Below are 12,383 nucleotides of genomic sequence, written 5' to 3' on the forward strand. Positions count from 1 at the left end.
CATACATATATAACTAAGGGACCTTCAGAGGGCTACACTGTCAGTGAAAGGATGGACTATCACAAAATAGCCATCAAGTGGTAGAGAAAGATTATAAGAAAGCACATCTTCCTTGGTTTCAGCTCTTGGTCAGAAATAAAGTGTCTCCTCTGAATTTGTAGCAATGCATCTGAATTCACATGTTTGTAGTTTGAAATTATACTTGTCTAATCCAGGAAACCCTATATCAAGAGATTAGCATAAAAAGTGGTTCTGGGATGGTCTGGAGTGCCGGATATAATCCTCAACCCAGGCTACCCAGGATTTCACAAATAAAGCTTCATGAAGATAAGCTCTAAAGTTACAAAACACATGAAGAAACAGTTCAACACAGCAAGAATCAGTTGTTGGTTGTGATAAGCAATAGAAGTAGACTTCTAGCAATTTCTGATAATAAAATTTGTTTGTGTCAGTTTTTGCTGCACAGTGGACTACCACAAAACTTAGTGGCGTACAAACAATAAACATTTGTTATTTTGCACCATTTCAGTGGCCAGCTGAGTAGAAGCAATTGGTAGGATTCTTCTGGCCTGGGCCAGCTCATCTGGGACTGGATAGTCTGGCATGGCCTTTCTCACATGTCTAGACGGGGTAGGTGTCAGCTGAGGTCATGGAGTTGACTTAGCCACATGCTTCTCATTATCCAGCCCAGGTGAGACTGGGCTCATTCACAAGGTGGTGGTTGTAGAGTTCCCAAGAGCAGCAAGAGAGGACAAGTCACAAGGTCAAGCATGTTTTAAGTCTCTGCTCAAATTATGTTTGCTGTTGTCCTGTTGGCCAAAACAAGTCACATGACAAAGACCAGCGTTTCCTCCAAGAGCATACCTATAGAAAAGAATCATTGTAACCATTTTTCCAACCAGTCTACCCTATGGATAGAGACTATGAAATAGTATGAAAAATTTTAAACACATAGAAGAAGAAACTAAAACTTGAAAAAGGAATGAAACACTCTCAGAAAAGGCCAGGATAATAGGGGTAAAAAGGCAAAAAATGTTTCTAGAAATGAGGAATAGGTTTATAGAATAGGTATATAGAAATGAGAATAATAGGTCTTATTATAAGGTCTCGTTATTATAATGACACCTCTTGTATGTATAAAAATTATTTTTTTTAGATCATCCTTAACTACTGCCTATTAATACTTTTTTGTAAATTGTATTTACCTTTTGGAACACTGACTGTATAGCCTTGTGTTGTCATTAACAAAAGAGAAAGTCACATCTATGTGTGTGATTTACCACAGTAGTTTCAAAAACAGCAAAGGCCTGAACATTGGACCTTTTACATCAAATGATTGGACATTTATGTCACTGTGTTGTGATTTTTCTCTTTCATTTTTGTTTCCCCATTACTGGGAGCTCCTTGAGGACAGTGGCTGTGTGCTGTCTCTTTATTTTCAGAGCTTGACAATATCACTAGCACATAGTAGGTAGATGCTGAATGTTGAATACAGGAAGGTAATAAATAAGTCCGAACATAAGAGCAGCCCTTTGGGACCTGTCTTGTGAGTGGCATCTATCTGGACTTTGGATTATGATTTAGAGTAGAGAAGTCCTTCATGTGTTATCTGGAGATAGACATGTGGGTAAAGGTAGGGAAGGAGCAGGAGGATAGATGGATCTGGAAGGAGTTGGGTTCTGGTGGTTAATATTTGCCAAAGACGAATTTGAGAATTCACAGTATCAGCATTGAATTGTCACTCCTATTACCCTGCATTATTTTTTAATAGCATTATTACCCCCTGATCTATATGTTTATCCTCTCCCCCTGCTCCCTCTTGAAAGCAGGGACCTTGTCCTCCCACCTCTCTTTTTTAAATATTTATTTATCTTTAGCAGTCTGAACAGTTTCTGGCACATAATAGGTGCTCAGTTTTTTTTTTAATAAATCCAAAAATTAAATGAAACGAAAACTGACATTGAAACTTAAGTGTTCAATACATTTTAAGTTGCTTGGTATTTCAGAATTGATATAAATCAGTGATCTAAATAGTATACTTACCTTTTCAGTGTGTGAATCTTTATGGTTCTTTGCAGAAGGCAAGCTCCAGTTGCAGCTGTTTTTGCAGGAAGTCCACAGTTAATGGGTGTGATTAAATTATGCACTGGATGGATGGTGACAAGCTTGCCTCTTTACAATGATGATGATCTTCTCAAGAGAAATGAAAATGTAAGGCATTTTAGATTCTACATTTGGATCATTTTTACTTGACTCCTTAGTATAGTTCTGTAATGATGCATATGTTCCTGGTTAGCTAGGAAAATCCAGACAATTTTAGAAGAGTTAATTAGCTTTAGTTTTAAAAAAGCTGTATAGTACATTTAATCAAGAGAGGCCAGCATTAGAATATGAAGTTCTTTGTTTTATGGAAAGTATGGATATGTTTCTAGGAGAAACATTTCATTTCCCATAAGGTTTCAAGGGACTGATGTGTAATATTTTATAAAGGGAAGCATTCTTTTGAGAATATCATTGTTCTCAATCACATTATTGAAGGAAGGCTTTCAGTTACTGTCTTTATACACTTTGTATTTCCAAGCCAAAATTCTATTATTGCTTATAAAACACTGATTTATTTTTCATGATGGGCTATTATTAATAACTTAGTATAACATTAGTATGGTATCTAATTGCTTCTTCTTCAGAGAATATATTATTTTGAATGTTTGGTATGGATTTAAATAGTAACTTCATATCTGAAGGTAATGACCAACTGAACCTGAGTTCTAAATATTCTATTTTTCAGTTGGAGAGAATTTCATACAGTTTTTAAGTATACTCTAAGCTAAGGAGGAAGTATAGCAATATAGAAGTTAGACTCCAATACAAAGGTTAGACTTTAAGCTTTGTGACCTTGAGCAAGTTTCTGAATCTGGAAGTAATAATAATTCTTACCTCCTAGTTGTGAGAATTAAATAAGATAATGCACTATGCCTGGAACAGTAAAATTTAAATGTTAGCTCGTATTAATATGTACTATTAAATTATAATTGTATGTGCGCACACACATTCACATATAACCACAGAAAGTAGAGAGGAGTTCGGAAGCAGGAGCAGTTTCAGTTCTGCCTACAAAAATCCAAGTCTTCATAGAGGGCATTTGCTTGATCTGGGCTTTGAAGGATGACTAGAAACTTGTTTGGAAAAAGAATACAGTGATTCCAGGTTTAAAAAGTCACATGAGCCTTGAAATTTGTTTGGCCATGAAACTGGAAAATAAAGTAAGGCCAAATTCTGGAGAACCTGGAAGGTCATGCTTAAGAATTTAGACTTACCCTAGAGGCATTTGGGAGTCATCAGAGACCTTTCATAAGCCCAGGAGTGGAACCTTAGATCTGTTTTAGAGTTAATTAAGGTCAGCGAACAGTTGAAGCAGGGGAGAGGTCAGAGACGGGGAGATCTACCTGGAAGTGATTTACCTGAGAGAACAGCTGCCTGTAAGTATTTGCTGCAGTTGAAAAGGTAGTGTTGCTTAGAAGATATACTACTGCATATTCCTAAACTTTACTTTTTGTGGATTTAAACCAACAGACTCTGACATGGCTTTGTTTTCTTTGTTGTCTTTTGATTGGTCTTTGTCCTAATATAGAATTTCAGAATCACTTATAATTAAGTCAGAGCTCTAATTAGGTTCTAATGAAATTTAAACATTTTAGAGTTTTTAGTTTTATGTGACTTGGCTGTGAGAATAGGAACCATTTTTTTTTTCAAATCTTGGTCTTTCTATATGGTGTCTAGTACATAGCAAGTACTGAATAAATTTGTTGTTAAAATGAAATTCAAATTGAACTCCATAAGTGAGACCATACCATTTGATTTAGACACTGTCTATAATTCATAACATGTGACTAATCTTTATAATCAGTGATTATAGGCCAGTGATTCTCAAACCTGGGAAGATGGTGCTCCCAGGGGACATTTGGCAATGTCTGGAGACATTTCTGGTTGTCACAGCTAGGGGAGGGGTTCCACAGACACCTAGTGGGTAGAGACCAGGGATACTCTTAAACATCCTCCAATGTACAGAACAGCCTCCATTCTGTCCTGACAAAGAATTATCTGGCCCCAAATGTCAATAGCGTTGAGGTTGAGAAACCTCACTCTAGTCTAACAGTAATGTTATTGCCAGCGCATATAGGTGTTTTTTATAGGCCCCAGTAGTATGTTACAGTTTCCCCAAACTTAAAAATAAGTAAAACAATATAAAAGACTATAAATAAGTATAAGCTGGATAAGAGAGAACCATTCACATGAACTTATTTAACAAAGTGAAATGAGTGAGAAACTTCTTGATTTATTAACATTCTGTGTTCCACAGAATGAGTATCTCTAGCACCTCAATGGACATTGGACCTAAAGTTGCTAGATAGACAGCAGCCATAACATGTAGTAAGCAGCTGCTGAATATTCTGCAGATAGACTGGAATCTTGTGCAATCTAGGTTGCAAATCTCAGTATTTTCACAACAAACAGTATATGATACTTTTGGCCTAACTTTTGTGGTTATCCAAGGTTGACATTTCAGAAAACCTGAAAAACGTATTATAAGATCCAAAGCTTATTATCTAATAAGGTCAGCAAAATTGTAATGAAAAACACCACGTAATCAAGACATGAGTTTTAAGCATGCATCCCTGTTCTTTCAGTATTTGTGACAAGGGTCAAATTATTCTTAACCTCACTGACTTTATCTCATGTATAAAATGAGTATAAAATACTATGATACATGGTAATAAAAAAAAGTAATGGAATGATTACAACTCAATAATAAAAAGACAACCCAATTAAAAAAATGGACAAAGGCCATTTGCAACAACATGGATGAACCTTGAGGGCATTATGCTAAGTGAAGGAAGTCAGATAGAAAAAGACAAATATTCTGTGATATCACTTATATATGGAATCTAAAAAGGCTGAACTCATAGAAACAGAAGAGTTGTGGTTGCCAGGGGTTGGGAAAGTTGGAAAAATGAGATGTTGGTCAAAGAGTACAAACTTCTAGTTATAAGATGAATAAACTCTAGGGATCTAATGTACAGCATGGTGATTATAGTTAATAACACCGTACTGTATATTCAGAAGTTGCTGAGAGTAGATCTTAGATGTTTTCCCCCCAAAAAGAAATGGCGATTATGTAACATGATGCAGGTGTTAGCTAAAGCTATGGTGCTAATCATTTTGCAACATATGAGCATATCAAATAAACATGTTGTACACCTTAAACTTACACAATGTTATATGTCAATTATATCTCAATAAAACTGGGGAAAAATGGGCAAAGGACTTGAATGGACATTTCTCAAAAGAAGATACACAAGTGACCAATAGCAGATGAGTATAAGCTTCCTGAGGGAAGGAATCAAGTCTTAGTGAATATCTTTATTTTCCACAGATAGTACTAAGAACGTAGTAGAGGCTTAATGTATAATTTTGATAAACAGAAGTTTTAAATGTCTTTTAAAGTTGTTGTTTTAATTATATTCTTTCAGATCTATCAAATCTATTCAAAGCGATCTGCTGAGGATATTTATAAAATACTGACATCCTACAAGGCTAATTACCTAATTGTAGAAGATGCTATCTGCAATGAGGTGGGAACCATGAGAGGCTGTAGGGTTAAAGATTTATTAGACATTGCAAATGGCCATGTAAGTAGCCATTTGGAAAATTAAATTTTTTTGAGAAAAATGACTTTATTTAAACTTATAGAAGTATCTTCAAACTTTATTTTTGGAACTTAACTAAGAATATAATTAAAAGTTATATAACAGTGAGGGGAGCTTATTAAAAGTAGTTTGAACAATTTTTTCAATGTACAAAAGAAAAGTTGGGCAATTTTGCAAAAAAAAAAGTTTACCAATATCTCGATTCCTTATTTGTTGCCTGTACTTGTGCATGTTCAACATTTATAAACAAAAGATAGTTTGTTTTGAATGATGATTTTATTTTAACATATTATAAAGAGCAGCCGTTTGTTTTGTTGTATTCTCATGTTGAGAAATTTCTTATATTCTTATGTTGAGAAATTTCTTTCAGCCTACAGTGTATACTGTATACCTGGCAACTAAGACTGACAGGGGAGTTTGCATATCTGGTAATTAGTGTTTGTATAACTGATGATTAGGCACTGGAAAGGGTGCCTTTACTCCTGGGAAAGTTGCGGGTGAGGGATCTTAGGCATAGTGCAGTAGGTCATTCTTGTTTGGAGTGCATATTCTGTTCAGCTTGCAGCCAAGACTTTTTCGGTCCCTTCCTAATTAATTAGCTCTTTGTCGTAATCATCCCAGACCAGTTTGGAGGTGAGAAATTAGTTTGTTGGGGTTTTTTGGGGGGCCATGCTCTGCAGCATGTGGGATCTTAGTTCCCCGACTAGGGATTGAACCCACGCCCCCTGCAGTGGAAGCGCAGTCTTAACCACTGGACCTCCAGGGAAGTCCCGAGAAATTAGTTTTTATGATTTCCACCTTTCCCTCTCTTCATGACCCCTTAATCTTATAATATAAACTTAATTCTGTTTTCTGCTGCATGTATTTTGAATTTTCTCTGTTGGCACTTGATATCTGTGGTCTTTGGCTTAATTGGTGACAAAATGGAATTTTATTAAACATCACCAGGTATTCAGTAATTACTACTGTATTGCTGTCTGCTGTCTAGAGCCTTATCCTTCTGCTCTTGGCTACCCTCTTGCTCCATTTTGAAGATCAGGTTACTTCTTCTTTCGTGTAATGCCAGGCATGGACTTAAAGCGAATCCATCCTTTTATTCTTAAAGTTGACTCTGACATCTTTCCTAGGCATTAGAATAATATTTAGTATTTTATTATAGAAAACTCTTCAAGCTAGCTAAGCTATCTTAGTGAACCTCATTAAGGTGAAAATGTAAAGGATTGTACTGGATACGTCACAGAAACTTGCTTACTAATGTGAGTCAGTCCTGCACAAGGAGAAGAGTATGAATATACATTAAGAGTATATGTCCATTTCTCAGCCTTGGTAGGCTCCATGATAAGGTTCTTCAGAGGAATGATAGTAGACTATGGAGGCATAGCCTTCTAAATTTTAGGATTAAATCTTTTAAAAATTGGAAAACACTTTATACTGATTTCTCAATCTCAATGGGAAGCTCAAGAATTTAGTGGACACGGTGACTCTTATGAAGAGGCTTTTATTTGCTGAACAATATGAGATGTTTGCTAACCAATGTGAGATAGTCCATGTTTAGCAATAATATTTTTTTCATATAAATATCATCACTTGTACATTGATTGCATTTCTCCTGTAAGCTTAATAAGCTTTTTAATATTTTGTTTCATATCGTTTGATAGGTGGTTTGTGAAGAAGGTGACAAGATAACCCACTCAAAACATGGAAGATTTTGTCATGAGGTCAAAATTAACTATTCTCCTTATGTGAATTATTTCACTAGAGTATACTGGAACAGATCCTACTTTGTGTATAAAATCAACACTGTGATATCCTTTCAGTCTTGAAAAATAGCAGAGCCTTCATTTCAAAGACTTATACCACCTGAAGTAAAATGCAATTTTCTTCTACCTACGTGGTGTCTTTTGGAAATCAGAGTATGGACATTTGAAATGTTGCTGCTGCTTTTCCCCTCCTTCTGTTAACTGGATCTAGAATTCTGTGGGGGAAAGAAGATCAAACATTACTGTCCTTTGGTAAAATGTCAAATCTGCCACTCTGCATCATTCCAGCCAGGTGTCTTCCTTATTGCTACATGGTCTTTAAAGATTTTACCTTCTAAACTACTGTAAAATTTTCCTCATAAATCTTCATTCCATCATAACATTAGTCTTGAATTTGAATATGTTCAAGGTCAGAGTATATATCTCAAATATAACATTTAATAAATAATGTGATATAATTATAGAATAGAAGGAAAGAATTATTCTTTCCCTCAAGGCAGTTTCTGAAGGTATTTCATGGTGTATAATAGAACTGAAATATTACAATAAAAAGCTAATTTAAATGTTCACTGAAAATTTGTGCATTTAAATTAAAATGGGAATTATATAAAGGAAACTGATTTTTAAGGATATACATAAAGATATATCCAGATTTTCCATGATACTGCTCTCCTCATCTGCTGCTTGTGTAAATGAGCACTTTCTTAGTAATATACAGTGTATGATATTGCATTTCATCACTTTATGACTATTAAGTGGTTAGTTTTTTCACTTATGCCCATAAATTTGATACCAATTTAATCATGATAAAACAGTAACTCTTGTTACCTATGTATTTTTTTTCTTTTTTTGCGGTACACGGGCCTCTCACTGTTGTGGCCTCTCCCGTTGCGGAGCACAGGCTCCGGAGCGACCATGGCTCACGGGCCCAGCTGCTGCGTGGCATGTGGGATCTTCCTGGACCGGGGCACGAACCCATGTCCCCTGCATCAGCAGGTGGACTCTCAACCACTGTGCCACCAGGGAAGCCCACCTATGTATTTTTTAAAACAGACATTTAAAAGAATGTTCAAAATTTTAAAATAAGAAAAAAGTAAAGAATGTTGTTTAGGTTTTTAAAAAATATGGATATGGAGTATATATATAATCTATTCACATGTTTTCTATTGAAGTATTAAGTAAAAAATTAAATCTTTATCAGAATGAGAATATGAGCAATTAAAGTGAGCAACAATTTCTGGAGATATGTGCAGATGCTGTTTAACATACCTCTGCATAGAGGTGTATTTATGATAAAACACAAGTGCTATTATTTATGAAATGATGATACAACCTTCAACATTAAGAACAAAATGACAATTATAATAAATTCAGAGCAGTTTCACAATCTGTTATGTTCCTTTAAGTTAAATGTTTTCATATTTTTAATTATTAATTGAAAGAAATTCTAAATGATTAATTTGGCCTTATGAAGAGATTCAGGATGGGTGTATCATTTTAATAAGATGGGATACCTATTCAGTTTTACCTTATACACCTGTTAAGTGAACAGATTTAAAAATTTTTCACTTGTTAGAGTGCTGTAAAAATTGCAGTTTCATTGCTCTGAATTACTACATTAGAAAGGAATATCTTTCCATTTTCTTTATTTTCTGTAATATATATTTTAAAAGTACAAAAGCACATGCATTCTTAGATTAGCTCTAAGATGTTTTGTTCTTTTGGAGCTTAAGAATTGTTTGATGGCAGTGTCATATGTCTGGTGCATTAGTTTTATTGGTTCTCATTTCACCTTTTTATATAACTTTTAACAATTATATTAAGATAGCTACAGGCAGGTTATTTCAGGTTCTCTGTACATCTTAATAGTGAGTCACTAGTATTTAGCTTCAAGCCTTACGAAAATATTACCATAGTTACCTAAGTACACAGTGAATAGTCACATGGTAGTACTTACAATTAGAGGGAGCATGTAAAACAATGTAATTTAAAAGTCAGCTTGCATATTTTGAAAGGGAAATAGAACAACCTACTTTCTACGTAGCATGAAATATTTAATTGAATTTTTATTGATTTACTTTATGATCAAATATGCTGAATTAGTTTTGATTGTTGTATGTTTTTTGTTTTTGTTTTTGACGTATTAGTAAGTTGCTTTTGCTTCTGTCAACTTATTTCTTAAATAAAATAGGTTTGGATCCGTTTTTGTTTTTTTTTTGCGGTACACGGGCCTCTCACTGTTGTGGCCTCTCCCGTTGCGGAGCACAGGCTCCGGATGCGCAGGCTCAGCGGCCATGGCTCACGGACCCAGCTGCTCCGCAGCATGTGGGATCTTCCCAGACCGGGGCACGAACCCGCGTCCCCTGCATCGGCAGGCGGACTCTCAACCACTGCGCCACCAGGGAAGCCCCTGGATCCGTTTTTAATTGAATTTTTTAAATAATGAATTTTTCACTCAGCATCAGTTGAAAAGAAAAATGTGAACTTTATTATAGAAATAATAATACTGGGTATGAAAGATAAGCTTATTTGCTTCTATTTTAGCTGTAGTTAAAACAATAGTGCTAGAAAACTTTGAGGAGCATTTAATTAATTTCCTTATTTGTAGAGTAACAAATGATTAAGAATTCTGCAAGTAATTCCATTTGGGTAACTTACCGTTGTTAGGTATGACAATAAAGATCTACTGTGAAAGGGGCAAAGTTTATGGGTTTGGGGTAGAAGGAATTTCTCAAAGAAATACAAAACATAAATACTTTGCCCTTGATGTTGCAAAACTATTGAAATAAGTGCCTTAATAAGGAGGTTAAAATAAGAAGGTTAAAAGTAAATACTTTTTATTTTCAAAAAAAATTATCCATTTCTTACTTTTTCATAAGAAAAGTTTGGTAACTTTTTCCTCATCATTAAGCACAGAGAAAGAATCCTCACTATGTTATTTTCACTATTAACTTTAATTCATTGGTAAGCAAATCTTTGTTAAGGGTAGTGATGGGATTTCTAGCCTGCTAAATTAATTTATTTAGCTTCTCAAATGCCAAACAATTGAAAAAGTAAAACTTACTTGATAAGGTGTATGGTATTGACTCTACTGGTTTACATTTTCTCTAACTTTGGCATCTGTGTCTCGGTGCTTTTTGTTAGACTGGTAGGGTTTTACAGCCTATGGAGTATGCATTGCCCTTCTAAATTTTTTTCTTCATTACTTTGAGTATATACACAGCATGTTTTTTCAGGACATTAACCCAAATTGCTAAAAGCCTAATGTTATGACACTCTTCCGTACAGTCTAGATTGATTCGAGGAAAAGTAGAAATGGAGGTCAAAGTGTGTTACAAGTTGGGGCTGAAAAATATGCTTTAAAAAAATAGGCTGTTAATTTCTTGAAAGGAACAGTGAATAGCCATCTTATTAAACTTTGTTGTTTTGGGGAAACAATTGTTTTTTGGCTCTTTCTATTTTTGAACTGTTAAAACATTTTGTTGCCTTTTGTGGGTAAAAGTAGTGTCTCTCTTTATAAAATTGTTGGGGTTTCTAAAAGTTGTATGTAAATTTCTTGGTAAATTTATTTTAAATGCATGAATATTTAAAGGGCATATATTATGAACTATTCTGTGTATTCAAGAACCTATTGTAAAGCAAATAACTACTTCCTGATTTACATCTCAATATATTATCTCATTTGTCCAGTTTTTAAAATATACATTCTCTATTGTTGCTATTTGCTAATAGTTTTAGATCCCAATATGTATTAAAATTACACCTCTGAAAAGTTGCAAGTAAAATTGAACAATTTCTTATTGAAATAATAGCTCATTATTTAGTTTTTGAATGTGTAAAATTAATACTTTAAATAAAGTTAGTTGTGAAAATTGCAAAGGAATGTATTTGGTTTAGCCATTTTCCATCCATTAAGGTTTCTAAGCATTATATTTGTTTTCCATAACAAAAAAAAGGGGGAGCATTTTAGAACCATATTTGCTGAATTTAACATAAAAGCATCTCTGAATCATTTCTGTTTAGAAGTCTCTTAGAATTTGCAACATTCTAATTTTGGTATGTATAATCTTATGTGCAGTTTTTTTTTTTTTGGCTGCACTGGGTCTTTGTGGCTGCGCGCAGGCTTTTCTCTAGTTGCGGCGAGCGGGGGCTACTCTTCGTTTCGGTGCGCGGGCTTCTCATTGAAGTGGTTTCTGCTGCAGAGCACAGGCTCTAGTTGCATGGGCTTCAGTAGTTGTAGCACGTGGGCTCAGTAGTTGTGACTCACGGGCTCTAGAGCGCAGGCTCAGTAGTTGTGCACAGGCTTAGTTTCTCTGCGGCATGTGGGATCTTCCTGGACCAGGGATCAAACCCTTGTCCCCTGCTTTAGCAGGCGAACTCTTAACCACTGCGCCACCAGGGAAGCCCCTTATGTGCAGTTTTATAAGAGATACACTGAACATCTGACCACGGTATTTAGTGGAATAATAGTATCGAAAAGAAATATGCATTCCATACTTATAGTGTAAAATATCTCATAAACAACCCTTTCATATTTTAAATTAATAGCTTTGTACAGCTATTTAACAAAGATGAATACAACTGATTTTATGTATGTTGACTTTTGAATCACATCTACAGCAATGTATATTTAGATTGTGTTCTTCCTGTAACTAAGGCTACATCTTTGCAAAAGAATAAAAGTTAATTTCAGTAAACATAAATCCTTTAAAAGAGTTGGATTATGAACTAGTTTACTTTGTAACATTAAATGTACTTCTATCAAGAATGAAATTATTTCATGCTTAATTACACTCCTTGTTTTGTTTCTATAATAGAATTCTTAGCATTTTAAGTTGTCTTTTATTTATATATGAACCTTTTTTGGTTGAAGCTTTATTGAGATATAATTTATAGACCATACAGTTCACCTATT

The 12,383-nt window shown here is 34.7% G+C and overlaps 1 protein-coding gene across 4 annotated transcripts in view; it reads left to right on the top strand.

The window, feature by feature from the left end:
* Positions 1-11,277, top strand: part of DPY19L4 (dpy-19 like 4) — a 68,344-nt gene extending 57,067 nt beyond the window's left edge. For all 4 annotated transcript variants that reach the window (XM_081258558.1, XM_081258559.1, XM_081258560.1 and 1 more), the window contains 3 exons: positions 2,079-2,211; positions 5,532-5,690; positions 7,367-11,277. In XM_081258558.1, coding sequence (XP_081114684.1) covers positions 2,079-2,211; positions 5,532-5,690; positions 7,367-7,531 — 457 coding nt within the window. In that variant the 3' untranslated portion in view covers positions 7,532-11,277. The remainder of the gene's footprint in view (positions 1-2,078; positions 2,212-5,531; positions 5,691-7,366) is intronic.
* Positions 11,278-12,383: the final 1,106 nt, after the last annotated feature.

The sequence above is a fragment of the Mesoplodon bidens genome (genome assembly GCF_964165515.1).
Source record: "Mesoplodon bidens genome assembly, chromosome: 16".
Lineage (NCBI taxonomy): Eukaryota > Metazoa > Chordata > Mammalia > Artiodactyla > Ziphiidae > Mesoplodon > Mesoplodon bidens.